At 58.0% G+C, this 24,012-nt stretch overlaps 1 protein-coding gene across 11 annotated transcripts; it reads right to left on the reverse strand.

Annotated features, from left to right (window-relative positions):
* Positions 1-287: 287 nt before the first annotated feature.
* On the reverse strand, positions 288-22,790 carry RNF157 (ring finger protein 157). Of its 11 annotated transcripts, none has more exons than XM_071816713.1 (20): positions 22,597-22,789; positions 18,290-18,408; positions 14,544-14,632; positions 13,864-14,010; positions 13,282-13,399; positions 13,105-13,171; positions 12,906-12,949; positions 12,452-12,499; positions 11,624-11,695; positions 10,901-11,060; positions 10,579-10,691; positions 10,015-10,247; positions 9,824-9,932; positions 9,530-9,641; positions 8,631-8,851; positions 8,212-8,277; positions 7,907-8,045; positions 6,360-6,470; positions 2,902-2,942; positions 2,300-2,424 (listed from the first exon to the last, which is right to left on the reverse strand). In XM_071816713.1, the coding sequence occupies exons 1-19, from the start codon at positions 22,682-22,684 to the stop codon at positions 2,902-2,904; spliced, it is 2,097 nt and encodes a 698-aa protein (XP_071672814.1). In that variant the 5' UTR covers positions 22,685-22,789; the 3' UTR covers positions 2,300-2,424. The 11 variants fall into 11 exon arrangements, with proteins under 11 accessions (XP_071672813.1, XP_071672811.1, XP_071672816.1 ...); XM_065852272.2 differs by having other exon boundaries at positions 7,907-7,955; positions 8,631-8,824; positions 22,597-22,786; XM_071816712.1 differs by lacking the exon at positions 2,902-2,942 and having other exon boundaries at positions 288-2,424; positions 14,544-14,605; positions 22,597-22,790.
* Positions 22,791-24,012: the final 1,222 nt, after the last annotated feature.

Below are 24,012 nucleotides of genomic sequence, written 5' to 3' on the forward strand. Positions count from 1 at the left end.
ACACAAGCTGAAAAACCATGCAGACAACTTCAGAAAAGTGCAGTTACTTACAAAAAACTTAACTGAAAGGAGAAATCCCTAGAAGAGAATTGGTCCTGTTTTAATCAAAACAAGGACATTGGGTAATGTGGATTGGAAGGGACCTGGGGAACTGGTTTAGATTTGAAGCAGCTGGGCTGTTTTTGGGGAGGTACCTGGGTGATGCTCCCAGCCAAAAAAGGTTTTCCACCCACTGAGCTCCCCAAGCGCTCTCACCTTGTAACCACAAAATGACTCTGGACACTTCGTCGATATAAGATATCCTTTATTAAACATACTCTTAAAATCCAAAACATGCTCAAAGCAAAGTTGTAAGCAGCAATCTGGTTTCCTTCCTTTAATCCCTGACAGGTGGATCACTGGAACAAGGGGCTGTTGCCTTTCACCCACGCTCCCAGCACTGCCAGCTCCTGCTCGCCCCTTGTCCCTTTTGAGCAGCTGAGGATGGCACCAGTGTCACCCACACCCAAATCCCATCTCTCTCCCGTGCCATGGCGGAGGATGCTCATTTCTTTGCTCACACCCAGGCAGCAGTATCCTCCCGGTTCCTCTCCATCACCATGTGCTTGCCCTGGTCTGCAGCCACCCCAGGAGCTTGCTTTGCTGCTCCTGCAGCCTTGGGAACACACAGCTCTGAGTGGCCAGAGAACTCTCCTGGTCACCCCAGGGGACACTCCTGAGCAAGGACCTGCCTGTTCTGCCCTGACCTGGTGTCAGCCACAAGCACCATCACAGCCCTACACCGTGGTGTCTGGCCAAGCCTGGAGAGCTCTCGTCCCCTTTGAAACCACGAGGCAGGTTGAGCTTTGGTAGATGAGCCATCCTTGGAACATCAGACTGATTTTCCCTCCCCTGCCCACACCAGAGGGTTAGGGAACAGCCAGGGGGGAATCCGGGAGCTCTTGAGCTCACAAGAGACAGGGGATGGTGTCAGCTCAAGGTAGGAGCAGTGGGATCATGGCCATTAGCGCAGCCCGTGCTCCACAGTGGGCACAGGCAGTGGGGACCTGCTCCCGCTGCTGTGGGATGTTGCTGTCACTGGATGAACATCTCCATCCTAAAGTACCTCTGAAACAGTTTCCTCCTGCAAGAGGAAGTGGCCTTTGCAGTCACATCTGCGTGACAAAACCAGGTGGGGAAAAATGTGGCTCAGCCTCCTGCCCAGGGCTGGCCCAAACAGCTCTAGAGCTCGCCAGATTGGGATGCTGGGTCTGATGCTCTTCAAAGTGGCTTCTGACTGTCTCTGGTGCTCCACAGGGTGTAGCCTGGCCTGTGCCAATGGCCCCAGCAGGCCTCTGAGGGCTGTGGCTGTGTCCGTACCCGACTGGCGTCCGTGTCCCCTGGAGCAAAACCCGCTTATGCTGTCAGCCCAGTGCTTGCCAGAGGGATGGGGATGGAGAGGGGGATGGAGGGGTGGGGGCAGCTCCCACACCCTCATCCATCCCCTGCTACAAAGTGTGATGGAGAGGGCAGCATGGGTGGGACAGGGGTGACACTTTTGGCACTTGTTCCAGAGAGAGGGCACAGCCCCAAGCCCCGAGTTCACAGCGGGGCGGAAGACAGTGAGGTTCAATTTGCAATGTCTTACGGGGGCTGGTGACTGGAGGGATGACCAGGTCCCCTGCCCACCCCTGCCACCCTGCTCCATCCCTGGGGAAAAGCCACATCACGAGCTCAGCACAAGAGCCCAAATGCTGCCCAGTGGAGGGAGGAGGCGCTGGGGGGGCAGCATCACCACCAGTGCATTAATGGGGACATCCCATGGCATGCAGACATCCCACAGCGTGGCACAGGCATGGGCCAGAAAACCTGGGGGGGACCGGCCTCCCCATGAAGGTCACCAGCTCACGCACCGAGGATGCCAATGCCAACACTCATCCTTAACCTGCATGCCTGCGCACCCTCATCCCATCATCCCCCTCCAGTCGTGTCCCAGGACTCCCCTTTCAGGGTGACCCTGTCCCATCTGCTCCACATGCTGGAGGAGAGCAGCCCAGGGGCGTGAGATGGCCAAGGGCAGGAGGGGACGCCAACCTGTCCCCTCTGGGGCTGGAGAACGGGAAGGTGCTGATGGGGGGCTCCAAAGTGATGTGGCTCTTGCCCCCCGCCTCTGGCACAGGGGGGCCCGAGAAAGAAGAGTCGAGGTCACCGTCTTTTCTTTCGAAAATCAGTCCCACTACAGCCGAGGGGTGGAGTTGGCGATGCCCACGGTGCCCGGACACCAGGGTCCCTCCGGGCAGGCAGGGGGACGCATGTCCCCGCTGAGGCTGAGCCCTCACATGGGCAGGGCGGCCGCTGCCTGCTCCGGGTCTGGGGTGCCGGGGGGGCGGCGGGGCCAGGGTGTCTGCCTTGGGAGCCGCATGTTGTTGTTGGCTGCCTCCAGGTCTGGGGGGGAGAAAATGGGGGGTTAAAATGGGGGGTTAGGGGCTCCCAAAGCCCATTGGCATGCTTGGCTCATTTGTTCAGGAGGGATGCAACTGAGTCTTGCCAAATAACGCCCACCTCCCCAGCCCCCCTGTAGGTTTTGGCTGCACAGGGGGCTGGCAAGTGCCTGCACTTACCTCTTGGGGCTATGGGTGCCCCTTAAATCCCCAGTTTCCCAGGAACGACGAGGGGCAAACGGGAAGCGCTGCACACCATGGCTGGGTTTTAATAACCCAAATGGAAGGGGGCTGCCTCTGCCCCCCCATACCCAGTGAGAAGACACATGCAGATGCTCTGTGGGGGCTGCACATCAGGCACTAAGGGATGTTGTCACCCTGGCCAGGACAGGTAGGGGACCGGCAGCAATGCTGGGGCACAGAGCACAGATCCCCCCGTGATGGGGCGCGAGGCGGGTGCAGACTCTTAGGGGGCTCATACCTATTCCTCAATGTGAATGGGGCAGGAGTCCGGCGTGGCGGCTGCGTGGCAGGAGAGACCAGAAGGCACATGGTGAAGGTGGGAGCGTTGGTGGCTTGGGGGACATGCACGCGAGGGAGTAAATGGGCAACCGTGGCGGGCCCGGAGGGTGACCACCTGTGAATGGGTCTGGGACGAGGATGAGGAGCCGCCACCAGGCACGGCGTGAGTGGGCTGTCACGCGTGGTGCCCCCCAGGGTGTTATGCCAAGGAGAACCAAGGTGTCGGGGAGCCACGTCCCTGCACCCCTCCTCTCCAGCTGCAGGGTCCCAGTTAAAGCTGGGGACGTGCCAGCCTGCGCCTTGTGTCCTGCCCCCCAAACCATCAGAGGCTCCGTGGTGCTCTTCGGAAGGGGCTGTACCCGCACAGCAGAGTGGCTGCTCCCACCAACGAGGTTAAGCCCAGAGATGGTGGCAGCTCTGGGCCTTGGTGGGGCCATATGGGGCACCACAAGGCCAAGGGCAAGCACTGAGGCTTTCCCAGAGAAGAAGCAATAAAAACCCACTGCCTGCTGCTTTATGGAAGGCGACAGCTACTGTTTCAACTGGCTTTTTGTGGCAAGCTCAGGCTGGAGAACAAGGCACAGTAAGTCTGTGGATCCCAGAGAGAACGGATAATTACACAGGACCACACACACACCTACACACACGCGCACTGAAATCCCATTAAGAGTTTGATATTGTGTAAGTCGCTGCAGTGCTCTGGAGCAGAGACCCAGCGCAGCTCAGCACATCCTTGGAGCTGGGTGCAGCAGGACACAGTCTGGTCCCACCGTGGGGACCTGGCCCCATGCCCACCTTGGGCTGCGGGAGGTGGGTCCCCCCCGCCGTCAGCAGCCGTCAGACCTGCCCTGCGCACACCGGCTGCCAAACAGCATCCCGGCGAAACCCAACCGGTTCGCCCCACCGCTGCCATATCGCTTACAGCTCAGCTCAGCCACGGCTTTAAATCAGCAAAAGCCCTCGGGGGATTGCGGGTCTCCTGCTGCCTCAGACACAGCAGCTCCTCAAACAGCTTCTCAACCGTCTCCACCTTGCTGCCAGCCTTTCCATCAGGCACCTTCCCCACCTGTCCGATGCTGCTTCAGCCACCCTGTCCCTGTCTGGAGAATGCTCTGAGCCCTGGGGACAGGCCCTGCAACCCACTGCACAGCCCAGGGGTCTGTGGGTATTATTTAAACCTTGTGTCCTATAAAATCCCTGGGATGTGGCATTTTGACTCCTCCCAAAGCCCTTTCTCATCAGTCTGAAATCTACAGAGATTTCATGCTAATGCTGAAGATGAGCAAAGCTTTTCACTCTGAGCAACCATGTTCTGCATCTTCATCTGTGACAGAGATGGCAAAAACCACCCCGTGGGTCTGAGCACGGCTAAACCTCCCCACAAGGAAAACTGGGGCAGGAATAAAGATGATGAGGATGGTGATAATAATAATAATATCATCTCTGTTCAAGGTGTTTTTCTTTCAAGAAAACAGCACCTGTCCCCAAAGTAGAAGTCCACCCTGTTCTTTTCAGCCCCATGGATGTGGTTACATCCAAACCTGCAAGAAACCTCTGCCAAAAAGGACTTTTCCAGTGCATGCAAACTGGCCCTGTGATTGCAGTCCAGCACCACGAGCATTAAATTGCGCCTTACATCATCTCTATTGCGAAGCAGTCAAGTCCCAATAGCAGGTGGCTGCTGACAAGGAGCAGACAGGGTCAGGGAAGGAAGGAGCGGCCCTGAGTCTAACGAACAAAACCAACATTGCAAAACACCGATTGCAATGAAGAAATGACCAACCGGCCATTACAGCTGCTCCCCTTCACCATCCTGCCCCCCCGGCAATTCCCAGCACCCCAGGACAATCCTTCTCTAAACCCTTTAGGGCAGAGTTCTGGAGTGATCCCCTCCGGCCCCTCTGCCATCACCAGGGGACCAGGGGCAGCCCCGCAGTCCCTGCTCTGCCCCCCGGCAGCAGCCCCCGCCGTTCCCTGCACAAGGGCTCCAAGCAGTGCAGCCACCGGGCCCATAGACAGGCGTGGTGGCCAAAGGATGGAGAGAGTATCCTTGGCTGGGCTCAGCCCGGGGGCCACATTCTGCCCCCAGCCTGGGGCAGGGACACGAAGCCATCACAGCTCTTACAGCTGAGCAAGAATTTGTCCCCATGCTGGGGGTGCTTTGGGCTGCAAAGCCATCTCCTCCTCATCCTCCCCCTGGCACAACCACAGGGGCAGGGATGGCTTGGGTTGGTGCCATGGCCAGGGGATGCTTTGCCAGGACCCCCAGCAAAGGCAGGGGGGCTCCTAGGACACCCCAGCCCCTACCCCACCTTTCCCCAGGGCTCAGCCAGCTGCTGCCAGAGGGTGATGGAGGGGACATGGGACATTTGTGGCAGGCACCTTTTCCTCCCCAAGAGCCTCAGCTGTGTTTCTGGAGCATGGAAACATGGAACAGACAAGGAACAGACGAGGCAGCGGGAGAGAAAGCTTTCCCCAAGGAGAAGGGAGGGAGAAAGGACTTTTGCCTCCTGGGGAAGGGCCGGCTGGGTCCAGCCACCCTCCTGTCTCTCCAGCGCCCACTGTGCGTCTGGGACCTGCCACAAATGTAGCCAAAGGGCCAAGGCAGGGGCAGAGTTGCTTTTAGCTTGTCCACAAATGTATTGATGCAGACCTGGACCCTCAGAGGGTTTCGTCTGGGCTTTTTCTTCCTGCCCAGTTTTTATCACCCTGGGCTGATGGAGAGGAGCCAGCGTGGGGACCAGGGGTCACCAATACATTTGTGATATTTCAGCAGCTCTGAGCTGGGAGGGAACACAAGCGTGGGTTGAGAAAACCGTGTTGGCACAGAGCGAACATGAACTTTCACACGGACAGAGGAGGCTGGGAAGGGATGGAGAGAAGGAGAGGAGGAAACAGAAGAGAAATGGAAGGAAGGTGGGAGAGAAAAAGTGAAGAAATGGAAAAGATGGGTGAACTTTGGGGCTCTGCAGAAGGACAACTCAACCTGACATGCCTCAGCTGGAGGAAGAGCAGGGGGAGGCAGGCAGCCGCTGGGCAGGGGTGGCCCAAAGTACTGCTGTGCTCACCATAACTCCAGACCAGGCTACTGTTGTCCCACAAAACCACAGGGAGGGCTGGTGTCCCCCGGGGTGCCAGCAGCGCCCTGGCTAAAGGACAACAACCCCAACAAAACAAATCTGCAACCCCCTCGGGGACATCCCGGTGAGGACCCTGACCTATGGTGATGTGCTTGGTGCTCAGCCCCGCAGCGGGACAGGTGGTGGGGTGCAGTGGGGACAGTTTGGTGGGGATGGGGACAGTGGTGATGATGGTGATGGTGTTGGGAGAGGAGGGATGGATGTAAAGGGCTGATATAGGGAAAAATGAAACTGTCCCCCCCAACCCCAAGTTCATGTTCAGCAGACGGCCACTCACCAGGTAAGCAGGCCTCAGAGCACAGTTTATTGTCCAGCGCTTTCACGTGTGCGATGCCCAAGTCATTGTTATTGTCACACCTCAGACCGAGGAAAGCGCCTGTCCTCGGGCCTGGAAGGGAGTTAAGGCAGTTAATGCTGCGGGGGCCGCCGTTGCCTTTTGAGCAGTGGGGTGGGGGAATACTGTCTCTTTTCCTTTCCTCTCCCCACCCACTTTAAACAAACAAAAAATAAATTACAATGACATATCCAGATGGGAGCGGGTGAAGAGTGGACAATAACGCCTGGGCATGGTCCGAGCTGCTCCTTTCTGCGTTGGAGGGCAGTGAAACAGTGGCGATGGGCACCAGCGCATGTGAACTAGGATCTGCTCCCCCACCACCTGCCCGGGGTTCAACCAAACCTTCCCCCGGGCACAGCTGAGCGGTTCCTGGTTGGTAGAGCCAGGCCACGGTGTCACCCGTCACCTCCCACCGGAGCCTCTCTGGCAGCATCAGTGCGAGGGCAAAAAAGCCGCGGGGATGCTGTGGGGAGGCAGCACCAAGATTGCATGGGGCAAAAGAAGCCGTAGCCAAGCTTTGCGAGAGGAAGATGGAGGCTTTTGGGGCTGCGGGAGGTAACTCTGCTTCTGAGCATCACCTGTATGAGAGATCAGCCCCCAGGTTGTAACCCGCATCCATCAGATGCAGGTGATGTTCCCAAATAACACCACGAATGGGGGCAGGACCATGTCTGAAGGAGAAAGGCCATCTTGCTCCCGGAGGGGCTGGGATGCCTGTGATGTCCACCACAGGCCCCAGTTGTCACATTGGAGTATGACAATCAGCAGGAACCTCCCCACGGGGCAGAGCTCGCATTTTGGGGAGGGGTGTTCCTGCTTTCCAGCTCGGCTGAGCATCCAGGCTGGGCAGGGGAACAGTTTTGGTTTATCTTTGCTGACCAGAGACTTGCAGAGGCGGGAGGGGGCACACTGGGGGCCTCCCTATCACCCAAAAGAAATCCATGGTGGCTGTTGGCTGATGGCACAGGGATGCCCATGTCCTTCCTGGGCTATTTGAGCACAAGAGAGGAGGCAAGAGGAGCCCTCAGTGGAGTGTTGGTTTGCAAAAGCACATTGAGGACAGGACAGAAAAAATAAAATGAGGAAAGTATCACAAAGGGAAAAGTTTTGCAGCCCCTTCTGCTGGGAACCAGCCCAGACAGGGGTCCCCAAGGTGGGGACTCTCACAGATGTGAGGAAAAACCTTCTTGGCGAGGGGAAAAAATACAGAGAAGCCTCTTTCCCACTTGGCTGCTTGGAAATACCACCATCACCAGCTGTCCCCTGCTCTGTGGCCCGTGCCAGGGTCCCTAGGATCCCCATGGCCACCGGCTTCCCCCCACCCACCAGACAGATGCTTTCCCAGAACCAGTGCCTGCAGGGTCACCCAGAGCTGCCCCTGATGGCAGCTGGGGACAGCACAGCATCTGCCACTTGGTCAGTCGCCCACCAGTGACACCAAACTGAAAGTGAAGGGACAACAACAACAACAACCCAGGGCTTTTTACCGTCTTCCTGCGTGGGAGAAGCATCCTCATCCTCCAGCACATCGTTGCCCTGTGGCACAGGTGAGAGGCAGCCAGTGTTAGCAGCCCCACGGGGCTGTCTCTGTGTCTCTTTGGGGGACATCCCTGCCCCCGGGGGTTTCTGTGAACCAGGAAGATGATCCGGGACAGGGGACATCCCCACCGCCCCATCCATCCCCAGGACAGCCACATCCCAGCCCTTGGGGGATGCGGTGTGCACAACTGGGGTCCCCACACCATGCTGGGTGACACCAGGTTCCCAGCCCCTCACGGGGTGGTGACATTACCTCGGCATCACGCTCCTCGGCAGAGATGCTGACAAAGTTTATATCTGGGGACTCCACAGGTGTCGACTGCAGGAAGAAAGTGGGAAAGATGGAACATTAAGCTAGATGGTGAGGAAGGAATTATTTATAGCGAGAGTGGTGAAACACTGGCCCAGGTTGGCCAGAGAGGTGGTGGATGAACCATCCCTGGAGGCATCCCAGGCCAGGCTGGACAGGGCTCTGAGCAACCTGAGCTGGTGAAGATGTCCCTGCTCATGGCAGGGGTGGCACTGGGGGAGCTATGAAAGTCCCTTGCAACCCAAACTATTCTATGGCTAAAAAAATAAATGCTGATGGGTTTGGGGCAGAATTTACATTCCAAGGGGAAGCTCTCAAACCTGGGGATGATGGGCACCATTAACAACCCCCCCAGCCCCTACCTCTCCATCGGAGGCCGTGGCACTGGCAGCCGCAGGTGATGGGAGCATGTCCCCCTCCTCCTCCTCCTCCTCTGTGCCGGGAGCGACATAGGAGCCGGACATGGAGGAGATGGTGTCGGTGCTGAGCTGGGAGTGCTGGCTCTGGGAGGAGGCCATGGACATGACGGACTGGGCCAGGCTGCTGCTGACGGGCTCTGGGGGAGAGCGGGGGCTGAGTGGGGCTGCCAAACCCCCCCAGCACACTGGTGTGAGTTGCAGCCCAGCACCAGCTAATTAAAAACAGGGCTAATGAGGAGAAGCAAGGCATGGAGGAAGGACCCAATGCATGCCACGTGGGTGTGAAGGGTGAAAAGCTGCGAGCAGTGGGTCCTTGTGGCTCACAGCACCCCATCCCTGGGTCTTTGGGTGATGAGATTTAGATGGGATCTTGGGAAAAATTTCTTCCCAGAACAGGTTGTTGGGCTTGGAACAGGCTGCCCAGGGCAGTGGTGGAGTCACCATCCCTGGAGGGGTTTAAAAGGCAAGAGTTTTAGAGATGAGGTTCTTAGGGACATGGGTTAGTGCCAGTGCTGGGTTAACAGTTGGACTTGATGGTCTTGAAGGTCTCTTCCAACCAAAATGACTATGAAGCAGGGGTGACTGGTGCCCTCACGCCTCCTATCTCTGGGTCTATGGGACAATGAAACAGGGGCGATAGGTGGCCCACATCCCCCTTCTTCGGGTCTATGGGTGACAAAGTTGAGGTGACACCCTGAGGCTTTTCATGCAGCGTCCGTGGCAGGGTAGGAAAGGGCCCCACAAACCCCCTCCACATCCCCGTGCAGCAGAATGGATCCACGACCATGACCCTGCTCTCCTGTCTGGCCAGCATCCATGAGCCCAGCTGTGCCCTGCTGTACCTTCTGGGGAGGAGATGGTGGAGGAGAGGGGGGTCCCGGTGCATGAGGACTGGCCAATGGCTCCAGATGACGACAGGGTGAAGTTTTCGCTCTCCGGCGTTGCACCACATTCCTGTGAGAAGAACCCGTGGGAAGAATGGGATGGGGGATATTGGACAAGGATGGATCGTCTCCCTCAGGCATCTTTAGGGATGGAGGAAGAGCCACAAGGGGCAAACCCCAGCCAGACCCTCTGGTCCCAAGTCATCCCCAAGTGCTTCGGCTCATCACCAGCGTGTTTTGAGGAGCTCTCACCTCCTCGCATCGCGCAAGGGACCTCCTCTGGGAGACCCTCAGCTCTGACTCAGTGCAGGACTTCTCATCCTCCTCTTCGGGCAGGATGGAGGAGTTCTGTGAGATGGACCTGCCCGGGGTGGGGGGAATAAAGCAGAGGGCTTCAACTCCATGTACAGCCCCCCGGCCCCCACACCCACCCCAGTACTCACTTGGAGATGCTCTTCTTCAGCTTGAGCCCCGGGGGGCCGCAGTCGGGGAGACGCTCGAGGGGCGAGAGTGCACGCAGGGGGGGCAGGGGGCCGTCGCTGCCGTAGGAGGGCAGGGTCCCTGTGGCAGAAGGGTCCCCCAGTGCTCGCCGGGCGGCTGGTGAGGGCATCAGCGGCCCATTGAGGGCTTCCAGCAATGACACCACCTCGTAACCTGGGGGGATGTTCTCCGTGGACTGGGGAGAAGGGGGAGATGGGGTGAGGGTCCCCACCTTCAGTCACATTTCACTGCTCCCACCCCTGCTCCTGGCAGGATCGGGATGCCCCCAGGGAGAAGCCAAAAGCCAGAGAATGGACAAACTATTAACACCTGCACAACATGAAAGCCTCAAATCTGCCGTCTTACCACCCAACCAAAAGCCCTTTTTCTTTCTTTTTTCAACTATCAAACTTGCATTTTTCTGCAAGATCAATTTGCATTAATTAAACAAACAAACCCTGATCTCGGGAAGCACATGCACACCCAAACCTCCCTGGCCTGGCCCCAGTGGGGTGGGGGGCACTGACCGAGTGCTCCTCGGAGTCGGAGGTCTGCGAGGCAATGATGGGGTTGAAGCTGGTGGGTGAGAGGGGACCCAGCTTTTTCCTCATGGCTCGGATTTGAAGCAAGGCTCGGAAAGCTACGGCACCAGGGATGAAGCTCGGGGTGAAAACTGCGTGCCAAAAGGAGACACCCCTTTTCCCCCTAAAATGCCACCCCATTTCCCAGAAGGGGCATCCCCGCACTGTATGCGGGGCTGGAGGGACTTAAAAACCCAAGGATGGGAGATGCCAGCCCCCTCAGAGATGCCACCTGCATCCCAGTGATGCCAGCCCCCTCGGCCCTTACGCAGCCTGCAGATGGGGCAGTTGTTGGCCTGGTAGCGCAGGGTGTCGGCGCAGGTGTTGCAGAGGCAGAGGTGGCGGCAGGGCAGGATGAGGGTGTCACGCACATCCGAGAGGCAGACGACACACTCGGCGCTGTTATCACTCACCTCGTCCTCGGCCACCTGCCCCACAGGAGACATGGGAACCACTCAGCATCCCCAGCCCCCAAGGCATGAGGGTGAGTGCTCCAAGTGCTGGGTGCCCCAAGAGCTGGCTGCCCCAAGAGCTGGCTGCAAGGTCTTCCCAGTGTCCCTGGGCTGCCAGGTCTCCAAACACAACCCTGGGACCTTATCCCTCCCCTCCTGGAGGCTGGGAAATGGGGCTGGAGCCACCAGGCACCCCACAGAGGGACACGTCCTTCACCCCAACTTCTACATCTATATATATATATATATACAGAACAGAGAGGGAGGCATGTCCCACACTTCACGCCCCACAGTGCCCTCCTAAGCCAGCAAGACCCAGGCACCATGATCCTGAAAGACCACAAAGGATGGGGGGGAAAGGCTCGATCCTTCAGCTTTCTGCTTCTAGCAGCTTTGATACCAACACCAACCACCTCCATCACACCGGGCATCTCCACGTTGTGCTGCAAACTCTTGCCACAAATGTGTTTGAGCTGCTGGACCTGTGCTGGGGGAAGGGGAGGGGGGCTAGGGAAGACTCATGGGATGCAGGTGAGTACCTTGGAGTCCTGCGTATTGTACTTGTTCTCGATGCCATAGATCTCCTGCAGCAGGTAGCTCACACCGTCCACCTGCAACCCCAAAGGGAAGGGATGAGGAGCAGAGACACAGCCCCCACAGCTCCTGGCCCCCTCCTCGCCCCCTGCCTCCTTGTTTTCTCTTTGCATCGATGCACTTGAAATTGCTGGCGGTGCTCAAGCTCCCTAGGAGGCAGGAGCAGGGCAGGGGCTGCTGACACAGGGGTTTGCTGCTCCCCAAAAGCCCCTTGTTGTCTCCCCCACCAGGGGCGTGCAAGGCGGTAGCTGCCACCATCCATGGGGACATATGGACAGATGCATCCTTCACCCTAACTTCTACTTATATAAACCCACCAGGTACTTTGGAAGGACAAGGTTTCTAACTCATAGCATGGCTACCATGACATAAGGGAGAAATTTTTTACACTGAGAGTGGTAGAACCCTGTCCCAGGTTGCCCAGAAAGCTGGTGGATGCCCCATCCCTGGAGACATCCCAGGCCACGCTGGACGGGGCTCTGAGCAACCTGAGCTGGTGAAGATGTCCCTGCTCATGGCAGGGGTTGGATCAGATGAGCTTTGAAGGTCCCTTCCAACACAAACCATCCTGTGATTCTATGATATGTATAGCAGACGGGGGACATATCCCACACTTCAAGCCTCACAGTGACCTCCTAACCCACCATGATCCAGCCAACGCACCCTCAAGAGATCACAAAGGCTGGAGGAAAAAATGCTTGATCCTTCAGCTTTCTGCCCTGACAGCTTCAATGCCAAAACCAACCACCTGCACTGGACACCCAGACACTCACCACTTGCTTCTGCTTGAGGGGCTTCACGCAGAAGGTGCCATCACTGTGCTGGAGGGAGGAGAACACACAGGTGGGCACGGGGCTGAGGACCCCAGGGACTGCCATGCTGGAGCACCCACCCACCTGTCACCGCTCCCACCTTGCTCCCAACCAGCCCATTTTGCAGCAATTTTATTTTTCCCCAGCACCCTGGTAGCAGGCAGGTGTGGGACATCACACATGTTGCAAGGCTGGAGACTTGTTGAAGCAAGGAAGATGGAGTTGAGACCAAATACCTCAAAAGTGGGTGCTTAAAAATCAAAGATTTTGGGGATGTTCCCAGAATTTCAGGAGCAGACTCAAACCAGCCCCAGCCTGGGAGCACCATCCCAAGCCTCACAGGGTTTCTCCAGGCTCTCAGACCCCATGAGTGAGGGGCAGAAGGGGGTAGGGTGACCCCAGCTTTGGCACTTACCTTCTCGAAGGTGGCCAGCAGCACGTGGCAGTGCCCAATGTGCTCTGCAAGACACAAAGTGACAGACAGGGCTCAGAGGACACGCAGGGCTGTGGTGGCAGCAAGGAGAAGCAGGAGGCTCTGCCCAGTTGGTGCAAGGGCTGGTGTTGTGGTGCCAGTAACCAGGAAAGCCCAACCCAGCAAGGAAGCCCCTTCTCACCCTCGCCTTCATCCACCACTGCCTGCACCACCATGGGGTACACCTCCCGGTCCAGGTCGAAGCCCAGCTGGAGAGAAACAGGAGGTTTGGTGAGATGGAGCAGCACTGGAGGCTTCACCCCATGTCCATAAACCGTAGCTGACCCCACGGTTAATGCCACAGGCTGGTGGGACCCACCTCCTCCTCGCTCCACTCCGAGGGGTCCACGGTGTGGGAGGGCAGGCAGAACTGCTGGCACACCCCCCGCTTGTAGTGCACTGTCTCCGACTGCAGGCTGGTGTCCCTGGGGATGTAGCTGTCCCGCAGGGACAGAACAGAGTTACAGCCACCACAGATGTCCCCCAGGTTCCTCCCAGGGACACCAGGAAGATGAGAGAGAGGTGGGTTACTCCTCCCCTTATGGATGCTTCTCAGGGCTTGAGGTAAGAAGTCCTAAAAAGAACTAAGCCCATGGGACAATGCCATAGCCAACCCTGGGGGGACCAGGAGGGGCAATGATTTCTCCTGGTCTCAGCTCTGACCTGGAGGTAACAAGAGGGAGCAGGATGGGATGGGAAGGAGGCGGTGGGGGCTGGCAAGGGCATGGTGGCAGAACCTGGGGGAGATGAGGAGCCCCCTCCATCCTCAGCACCACCACCCCAAGGAGGGGAGATGCTCCAGGAAGGAGAAGCTCCATCTCCATCAGCACAGCCCCACACCCTGACCAGGGGGAACACTCAGCCTGTGGGGACACACACATGCCAGGCTGGGGCTCCTCACCTCGCCACCCCATTGTGAAACTCCTCGCTCGCCTGGTAGTAGATGGTTATGGCCACGCGGGCATCTGTGTCGAAGGTGAACTCCACGTTGTAGTGCACTTTGGCTTTACTGACTTCTTCCCCCGGGGCCTTCACCTCCTCCGAGCACCTGGGGAGCACATAGGGTCCAGGACACAGGCACCCCTCATGGACAGCCTGGGGTGCCCCAGGACTGATCCCCTGGCACCGATGACCCCAAAAGGGGCTGCCCCAATCCATCCTGGGAAACTGAGGCACACCAGGAGGGCCCAGCTTGCCCAAGGTCAAGCCTGCAGCCTGGGGAGCACCACAGGCAGATTTCAGCTGTAATCCTGAACCGCCAGCCTGGCTGCAATCCCCAGCCTCCCTCCAACAAAGCTTTGGGAAGGTGGGGGAGGAAGAAAAAGCAAAGCCCTTCAAAGGCAGCACTAAGCTCCTTTAATCCCACGGTGGAGCCAGCGCAGCCGGGAAGCTCAGCCATGCCAGGAGGGGAAGGGGGACATGCGACAGCGGTGACTTGTCCCTCTCCATCCAGCTGTGCTGAGATGAGCTGAGACCATCCCCGTGCTCAGCATCCCCTGCAAGCATCCAGCCAGAACCTTCCTTTCCCAGGGCTCGCAGCTATGGGAGGCCCAGCCCCATCCTCCCCACAACGGGACTCACTTGACGAGGCGCAGGGTGTCCTTGCGGATGTTGATTAAGCTCCTGAGGGTCTTCACAGGTTCCTGAGGAGGTGGAGCAGCGTAAGGGAACTAGGACGAGAGAGATACCGGTGAAGGCAGACGCACGACGGGGGGCTACAGCGGCCACGGACCTTGTCTTGGGACCCCACCAGTGACCCGGTCTTGACCTGACACCCTGTACATGGGGACCTGGGGTGCACTGCACATCTGGATGGGTGCTGAGCACCAACAGCTTCCACTGGCACTTGGGTATCAGACAGCGTGATGACAGGGACATCACCCCTGCAAAGAGCAAGCCCAGAAGCCCTTGCCGGGGACAGTTTCACCAGGGGACACACAGAGAGGGGCTGTGCCTTGTCCCTTTGTCTGGAGTGGGACGCAGGGTACAGGGCAAGCAGGCAGCATTGCTATGAGGGAAAAGTGTTGTGCCATCCTCCAAGGTGACCTTGTCCTTCCTGGTCCTTCCTGTCGCCCTGCACGCTCCACGGGGGTCACATGTCTTGCTGAAGAGAGGTGACACCCTCTCCTTGGAACCACAGCCACCCACGGGACACTGTGGGCAGTGGGGAAGGGATGTAGGAACCATTTCCCCACTCTCCATCTCCCAGGTAGGTTGAGCCCCAGGAAGGGATCAGCCCCCCCAGGGAGAACAACACACACACGTGTTGAGAGACGGATGCTTACGCTGGGATTAATGCCCAACACTCTGCCAAGGGACAGCCAGAGCCAGGAGGGTGTCAGGTGCCACCGGGGATGGCAGATGCTCACCTGAGCCTAAGGGCTCAGCGCTGCCGTGGGAGAGGGAAGCGTCCCCACATGCCACCCCCAGCCCGGACAGGGGACTCAGGGACAGCACCCCCGATACCGAGGGGACAAGACGGAATTGCAGGTGGCACTTGGGGATGCCCTGTGGGGAGCCAGGTGCCCATTTCCCGTGTCCCTGGCGCCCTCACGTGGGAAAGCCATCCTCACCTTCCAAATCCCAAAAGCCATCATCAGTTTCCCCATCCCCAAAGCCAGCCTCAACTTCCCTATCCCCAAAACCCTGCAGAGCAGCATGCACAGAGCTGGGTAGACAGGCAGTGCCCTGCCTCATCCCTGCTCCACCGTTACCTCCTGTGTCCCACCACCCCACAGCTCTGGTCCCGCTGGTGACATCGAAAGGCAGGTTAAATCCTGAGCAGGACCCAGCGCAGCTGCTGGCAGCAGGTGCTGTGAAGATGAACTCACAGCACCTCGGAACTTCGCCCCCTCCCTCCCCTCCAGGAGGGGAAAAGGGCAGCTGAGTCATTAATCTGGTGTTAATGAGATTCTTAATGAGTCACGAGTGCTACACAGGCACCTGCAGAATCACCCAGTTGCAGCTGGAAGAGAACAAGTGACAAGAGTCTCCCAGCTGCAACCAGACCCTGTCACAGCACGCCACGCCATGTCACGATACATCCTCTGCTATCCAAATTAGCGAAGGAAGCCAATCTTCCTCATTTGCACCTTGCCCAGCCCAGCCATACTCAAACCAGCCTGCAGGAACCGGCAGAGCCCACCCCAGCAGGGAGAGCACCCATGGGTGCAACCCCCCACCGCAGCACCCAAGGGTGGGTGATGGGGGGCACGGGGTCCCCAGGGTGCAGCCCTGTGGGGGCCATTGGGCTGGGCAGGGTGGGGAAGCGCCACAGGCAAATTTCTTGCTGCAGAAATTGCTTCACCATCACCCGTTGGGCACTTTCACACCCACGTCTGGGATCTTGGGTTGGGGGGCGGTTTATTGAATGAAATTTTGCAAACCAGATTTGCACATCAGAAAGGGGCTGTTTAAAAGACTTTTTTGCATCTCCTCAATTTAAATCAAGCTGAAAAACAACAGAAAAAAAAACCCACCTCGCTGCAACTTTTACCCATTTAAGAACATCAACCACATGCCTACAGCCACATTTGGGTCAGGCTGGTTTCTGTCAAAGTGGAAAAACAAATCAAAAACCTCAAAAAGTCTGTCTTGGGGCTTTTCTACGAGCAGAGCCAGGCTGGTTTGCGTGGGCAGGGAAACCCAGCGGCACGGTCCAACAGTCCTCGGCTTCCCCCGCCACCTCATGTTCTCCAGGTGCCACAAGCAGCTTCTCTGCCCCTCAGCCCCTGCAGAGGTGTCCCAGCATGGTGACTTCAACCTGCAACGCCCTTCCCTGCCCCTTGGGAACCTGTTCCGAGCTGGAAAATCCAGATTATCACGTATCCGTGGAGGGGAAAGTCTGCCCAGCCCCTGGGTGCTCTGCATGTCCCCGCAGCAGCAATGTTAACAGCTCAGACGAGGTGCTCAGCTCAGGGAGGACACAGGATACAATTTTTCCAAGGCCTCCTGCCCCTTGATACCCAAGGAACCCCAAATAAATCCCCCGTCAAAAAGCACTGGCCATCTCTGCCATGTCCAGGCCACCCAGGGCTCTCCCAGCAGGCCAGAACACCAAAGCATTGCAGCCAAGAAGCAGCATCAGAGATGCCCAAATGGTTCCTGGACACAGACTTGGGCCAGAAACAACACGGCTCCTCCCCAGTAACCCCCCTGAGCCCCCAAACTGGGCTGAGCCAAAAGCTCAGCCCCAAAACACCCCCCGCTCCCCGGGGAGAAGGGACCTCGGTCACAGCTCTGCAGCCCGGAGCCACCGCTAATTAAGCCAGAGCAATGCAATTGAGTTTGCAATGCGATATTAATTCTTTCTGCTGTTTCCAAGCTGTTCCTTTACCTTCCCTGCTGCTTCTGCTGTCGGGATGTCTGACACAGGAGCAGCTCACTGGGCGGTTTAGAGCCTGTTACTGTAATCAAGAGGATTTCTCGGCGCTTGCTGCTGGAGAGAACCCGAGTGCTGACTTTGCATTTTCACAAAGAATGGAGAAAGGCGCTGGCTTTGCTCACCCCTTTTTCATAGGTTTTGGGGGGTGGCTCCTGCCGTTGGCTCTACCAGGATCCCCACACTCTGGCACAGCTCCAGGACCAGGTGCTTCCCTACTGAAGGGCCGTACAATGCTGCCAAAATGCTCTTAAAAACAACTTCAAGGTGGAAAAACCCAAACAGGGACAGCAGCAGCCTTGCCAGCCCAGCACAGAGCCATTAGCACCAGGTAAATTTATCTCAATAGAAAAGCTTCAGTGCCTTTTCATTCCTCACTTTGAATTTTTTTCAACACTTGGAAAAAACACTTTTTCAACACTCCTGGAGAGGCAACGAGAAAGAAATTGGGCTAAATCAGCCCATGACCCCTCACCATCTTCTTCACCGGTGGGTTTGTGTGTGCAAGCAGCCCTCAAGGGTCAGAAAATGCATTCAGGGTCTGATGACCCACAACACAGGTACTGGGGAGAGCAGCACTCAAAGGCAGAGGTCACACAATCAGTCCTTTCCCAACCATCTGCAAACCTGTTCACCCATCGCAGCTCAAGTTTGGAGAGATACAGCACTAACGTGATGTTGCTGTGGAGCGTGTGGATGCGGGCAGACAGGCTGAGAGGAGATGTGGGTCAGTCCCCGAGGGAGGACAGGCTGCTGCAAGCTGCCAACCCTCATATCAGACATCAAAGAATCCGCTCAGGCCACCCCCAGGCTGGCTCTGCCCTTGGGGGGTGGCAGCCAGCAGCCTCATGCCGCACACCCCCGTGACACACACAGTCACCACCGCTTTGGGAAGGGGCACACCCAGGTCCCTTGTCCCCCCGCCCCGCGTCCCGCCAGCGCCCACCACCACGGGCCGGTTCCCCAGGAAGTTGAGGTCGCTGTTCTCGCCGAACAGGTAACCCTCGGGGTGCGTGGAGTCGAACTTCTCGCCGCCCATGATGAAGTGGTTGGCAAAGTAGCTCCCTGGAAAGAAAAAGAAAAGAGATGGTCTGAGCAGAGGTGGAGGATGGGGCTTCCACCAGGTGATGGAGCAGCACAAAGCCACCAAATCCATGGCATCATCTCCAAGGTCACCTCCCTAGGAACTTTTTTGGGTTGAACTAATGCCCTGGCATCCTCCAAGCAGGTAGAGGCAAAGGGGCAGATGGCCAAGAAGAGACCCTTTACGGTTGCCTTTCTCCTGCCTCTCTTGTCCTCATCTCCCCCTCTCCGGGGAACCCCCTGCAAGCCCCAGCCTGGCCTGAGCCACCCAAGGTCACCCTGACCTTCAGCTATCCCTGCGCTGGCGAGGGGTCAGCAGAGGTACCAGGAGAGGACACAGATGGAGGATGGACACGGCACCTGCATCCCACCAGCCAAGGGGACAGTCTGGCTTGCAAAAACCCCACACCCAACAGCACAGAGCCACCCACAGCCCCTCCCGGGGACACCCCAAAACTAAACCTTTGGGGTCTGCACACAAAGGAGCTCAAGCCTGAGCTGCAGCTCTGCCTATGGGGGCTGAAGTCAGAGCTCACAGTTACCTCCCAGCAGATGCAGCAGCTGCCCAGGACTGGATCAGGCTTTAATATTGCATTTAAAACCCAAAACCAAGCCCAAAGCTCAGATGGAAGGAGGAGAGGGGATCTAACGCTGGGGCTGGAGAGACGAGCAGGGCCACACAGCTTCACCCAAAGGCCCTGTGGTGCGGGGATGCCCAGATGCCGAGTGCCCGTTAGCAAACGTCGACCATCAATTATTGATGCCTGCTGCTTTCTGGGCCCATTTTCCATGTGCATAATTTATAGGCAGCTCCCCAGGGAAGAATGCAGCCACGTGAAAAAGAAAAACCAACAAGAGCCAAGTGCCTGCAGCAGCACGGCCAGGGGAGAACGGGGCCATCCACAGCTTTTCCTGGCACTGACTTGGGGTGAGAGCAGGAGATAGAAAAGAATTATATTTAAACCAGCACTCGGTGAAAGCTGGAAAATGGAGCACAGACCCAGCTGAGGTTTGCTGGGTGCTGAGGACTCCCATCGGATGGGCAGAGGAGTCAAGGACCACGCTGCCATCACCCAGCCTCTCTGCCAGGGCTTGGGAGCACCCTTGGGTGCTGCAGGCTCCCCACGCACCCTGTGCACACCCCAGGGGCTTCAGCTCCCCCTTTGCAGCAGATAGCACTGGTCCCACACTCCTTCCCAGGAAAGGTCCTCCAAAAACCTCAAGCCGTGCAAGGCTCTGCCTGGAAAAGCCCAGGGCAGCAGCAGGACCGTGCCAGCGCCTGCGGGTGCCCGTGACCCCGTGGGCAAGGCTGGGTGGCAGAGGAAGGAATCACCTTTCCAGCCACAGCCACCTTATTAGTGGCTAATTATAAATCCTCACCCAACGCCCGCCCCTGGGGAAGGAAAGGCCCCAGGTTTTAATGAGATCTGAAACTTCAGAGGCCTGGCGAGCGTGCAGGAAGGGCTGAACACAGCGGCTGCTGGAAAGGAGGAATAAAACCAAATTGCCTGATGTTCCCAACAAACAAAGCATGGCCTGCGTGCCGGCCAGCATCATCACATGGGACATATCTGGCACCAGCTGGTGTCGATGACGCTGTCAGCTCCTTTTCTCCATGACTGCCAGGGATGCCGCCTGGCCCAGACACCCCAAGACGGGTGAGGACCCCGTGGGCACAGACCCTGGTGCGTGCTGTGGACAGTCTCCTGGCTCTGGCACATGGTGGCACATGTCCTGCTTTGTCCCCCGAGCCATCGCTGTCCTGCTGGGCTCTGGCTCAGCTCTGCTAATGCAGCCCCTGGCTCTTGAACGTCAGAGCCTGAATTTCAGCAGGGTCACAGCCCGGCTCTCCAAAGCAGCTAAAAAGAGAATAGAAAAGCTCCTTTTCAGCCCCTCTGCACGCTCCGGGTGAGGGAAGCGGCAGGTTTTACACAGCCTGGGCTCACCCCAGACAGGTGGCCATGGCACGGTGCTGGCACAGGGACACCCTGCAGCAGCGGGTGCTGCCATGGGCACAGCTCTGCTCCGATGAAGCCTGCGGTGGTTAAAAGGCACTGGGTGCTTCTGCCCCAGGATGTCCCATCACTGCCTGGTGAACCAGCCTGCCGCAGATTATTTAATTGAGCACTAGCCAGGCAGCAGGCTCCATTAACAGTCCCTGTTTGCTCTCCCTCCCATCGCCTTTGCCAGCGTGAGATTAAAGCCACTGAAGTAAATCCCAGCCTTTACTTTGAAATATGTCTTAACTAATCCCATTTACAGCCTGCCTGGAGGGGATGGGACCCCCAGGATGAGAAGGGGAGATGCTCTACTGGGACAAGACACAGCTGCCCTATTCCCGTGGGCTGCACCAGCTGTGCCAAGTGAGCCAGCAGTGAAAGCCACATCTGCAGAGAGAGAGAAATGCCCTGGGGTCCTGTGAGACCCCTCCTAGGGCCACTTTTCCAAAGCTGGTGGCTGTTTCCAGGTGTCACTCGAGGCAGGAGAAGCGCTGCCACCATGGAGGAGTCGGCTCAGCTGCCCGTCACATCCTCCCCTGCCTCCCTCACGGCTGCCGGCAGCGCTGAAAGCAAATCCCCTCTCGGATTAAAAGCGAAACAGCCATAATCTCCCCCAGTTCCCAGCCTGCCCTCGTCCTGGTGCAGATGGCCATGTCACCTGGGCACCTCCTGCCACTGTCCCTGAGGGCTCTGGGCAGCATAGGCACTGTCACCAGTGGGGCCAGCCCAGCTGAGCACACCTGAAAGCCCTGATTTCTCCCTGAAAGCCAGACTTAAGCATCAGCCTGGTGTCTTCTGCCAGCTGAGATGAGTTTGGAAGTGCTCAGCTGGGTGCGTTTGCTCCCCAGGAGCAGGGCACAGGACCGGCACCCTTCACCCGTTTGTGGTCAGATATTTTGAGGCCCCCTAATCAAGGCATGTCCAAGATAAAACCCCTTAATGCATAGAGCTGCAGCCCCTGCAGAAAGCAAAGCCACAGACGGGGTCAATTCAGCTTCAGCTGGCATCAGGGTGACAAAGGCCTTGAAACCGCGTAAATTAGGGAGCCCCGCGGGAGGACGGGCTGCCGAGGATCTGCCATCTCCAGCCCGCAGTGCCCCAGTTAACCCCCACCGCTGCAGATGTGCCAGCCAGCTGTGCAACCAATTCTCAATTAGAATTTAAAAAAAGAAAAAAGCCAAGCACAGCTTTTCAGGACAAGAGTAGGGTTTGTGTTGGCTGTAATTCTTCCTAAGGAGATCTTTATTTGTAATTAGCTAGTAATTTGTCACAGCACTAACGATCCAAACGTTTACCTTATCCTATTAACTACCAAAATAGTTACCTATTAATCATATTCAGTGTCGAAAGGATCCCATGGCAATCCCCGCACACACACACATGGTACTCCTGGGCATTATCCACTGATATCAGTATTTTTGCAGCTCTGAAGCAAAACCCACCCCAGGACCAGACTCCATCCTCTCTCTATCCCGACCCCATCACGCTCCCCTGGACACCTGCTCAGCCTGTCCCTTTGCATGGAAAACTGCGGCACGGAGGGGAGGGACAGATTTTCCAAGGTCACACACAAGGTTTGAGACAGGGCCGGATTCGGGAGCGGGAGAGACATCACCGCCGAGCCTGAAGGCAGGGCGAGGAGCCAGGGAAGGTGACGTCTCCCCATGGCAGAAGCCAGGGTGCTGCTATGGGGCAGGGCCCTGGGAAGGAGGATCCCCTCCAATCCCTCCCATCCCAGCCTCCCTCATCCTCCCGGGAATTTAAACCCAGGCTTTTCCAGAGCAGCCAGCACCGGAGCAACCGGCTATAAAAAGAGCTCCAGCCTTCCCAGCCCGGCACCGCAGAGCCCGCGTACAAATAATAATAACAATATCATTAAAGTCACATCAACTCAGCCAAGTTCGGGAGCTGGGTTTGGCTGGCAAAGGGGCACCCTGCGGGCAGACGCAGAGGTGACCCCGTTCCCTCCGCACAGCCTCTGGGTGCCCAGCACCAGCACTATATTTTTAGGGTGCTCCCCCCGCAGCTGTGCGCGGTCAGGGTTCGCTTTGGGGTGCACAGGGGCATCCCCGACCGTAGCAAGGCCGTACCCGTTCCTGCCCTGCTCGCTGCCCCCTCCCCTCCGCCCAGCGGCGGCGCCGGGACACGGGACCCCCCCACCGGAGCTCACCGGATTTCGGGGGGTATCTGTAGACGGAATTAGCGGGGATATCCACTTCCTCCACCCCTGCGTTTTGCCGGCTGGTCAGAGCCCCCATGGCCGGGCCGGGGCTCAGCGGGCAGGACGCGGCGGGCTGCCCTCCCGCCCGGGACCGGCACCGGGGCTGGCGGCGGCCCCCGCCCGCAGCATCCTCCGCTCTGCGCCGCGCCCGGCACCGCCCCCCGCCAGCGCCGGGGCTGCGCCAATGCGGGGAGGGGCTGCCCCCCCTGCCCGGCCACGCCCCGCCCCGCCCCGGCCCCGCCCCAGCTCGGGGATGCCACAAAACTGGGGGACAGAGAGGGAAGGCGCTGCCGCTGTCCTCAGATCACCCTGCCTCGGTGTCCCCCAGGTGCCGCTTTGTAGTGCCACTTACCTGCCCCCTCAGTGGCACACGCATGTCCCCAGTGCCACCCACCTGCCACCCCCGAGGCCACCCAGCTGCCTCCATTACAGCTCACTGGTTGCCTTTGCCATCACCTGTATCACTTGCCCCCCTACACCATTCATCTGCTCCCTCCCAGTCACACACCCCACTGACCCCTGCCCACCCCACTATCACCTTCCTCCCACCCTCACCCCCCAAGCGCCACCCCAGGGACCCCCAGAGACAAGGACAGCCTAGGGCTTGCTTTGTCCCCATGCCTCTCAACAGCTGGTGTGTCCCCTTCGAGAAGGTCAAGCCCCCCCACTTTTCCCAAGAGGTCACTTGGTGCAGAGGGACAGAAAGAGAACAGCCACCAGCACAAGGGCTGAGCCCCTCCAGCAGCAACCCTGGGGCTGCACAGCGCTGCAGGGGGGTCAAGGTAAAAGCCCCCCCAGTGCACACCTCCATCCACTCCACCCTGCCCCCCCAGCTCTGCTCCACACCAGGAGCAGCTGCATTTGCCCCGTGCAGTCTCTGGAGGCAGGGAGCTGCACCCCAACGCAGCCCCAAACTCCCCCAATTCCCCAGCATTAAGGGACTGGGAAGCACCGGGCACATTTCACATTTTCCCCTTGGGGATGAAGGTGAGAGCTGGACTCTTTGACTGCTCACTTAAAAACCCCGGTGATTAATTAGTCCTGCAGTGAAAGCCAGTGGAGCACCACACGATTTTGATTTGAGTTGATAACATGAGTGCTATAAATATCACACGGGAGATGTGCAGAGAGGCGGATCAGCCACCCTGATGTCCTTGGCTACTCAGCGGTGACAAGCAAAGGCTGTCCTGGGGGCTCCCCCTGCTCACCCTCCCTGCAGAGGGACACACACATCTCCCTCCCTGTTTGTTTCCTACCCGCACAGCCCCAAGGGCAGCTGAGGAAACCCAAACCAACAAGCAGCCACTGCTATGGCAAGCCCAGGGGCAGCTTTGTACCCCATTTTTCTGCCTGTTGTCATCACAC

The sequence above is a fragment of the Patagioenas fasciata genome, chromosome 18 (assembly GCF_037038585.1).
Source record: "Patagioenas fasciata isolate bPatFas1 chromosome 18, bPatFas1.hap1, whole genome shotgun sequence".
Taxonomy (NCBI): Eukaryota; Metazoa; Chordata; class Aves; order Columbiformes; family Columbidae; genus Patagioenas; species Patagioenas fasciata.

Coding starts and splice junctions, on each gene's coding strand:
- RNF157 (XM_071816710.1), bottom strand. CDS start 22,684: ATGGGGGCTCTGACCAGCCGGCAAAACGCAGGGGTGGAGGAAGTGGAT. Junction 11,061..11,623: donor ACAATACGCAGGACTCCAAG/GTACTCACCTGC, acceptor CCTGTGGGGCAG/GTGGCCGAGGACGAGGTGAG. Junction 9,642..9,823: donor CCCTTGCGCGATGCGAGGAG/GTGAGAGCTCCT, acceptor TTCTTCTCACAG/GAATGTGGTGCAACGCCGGA.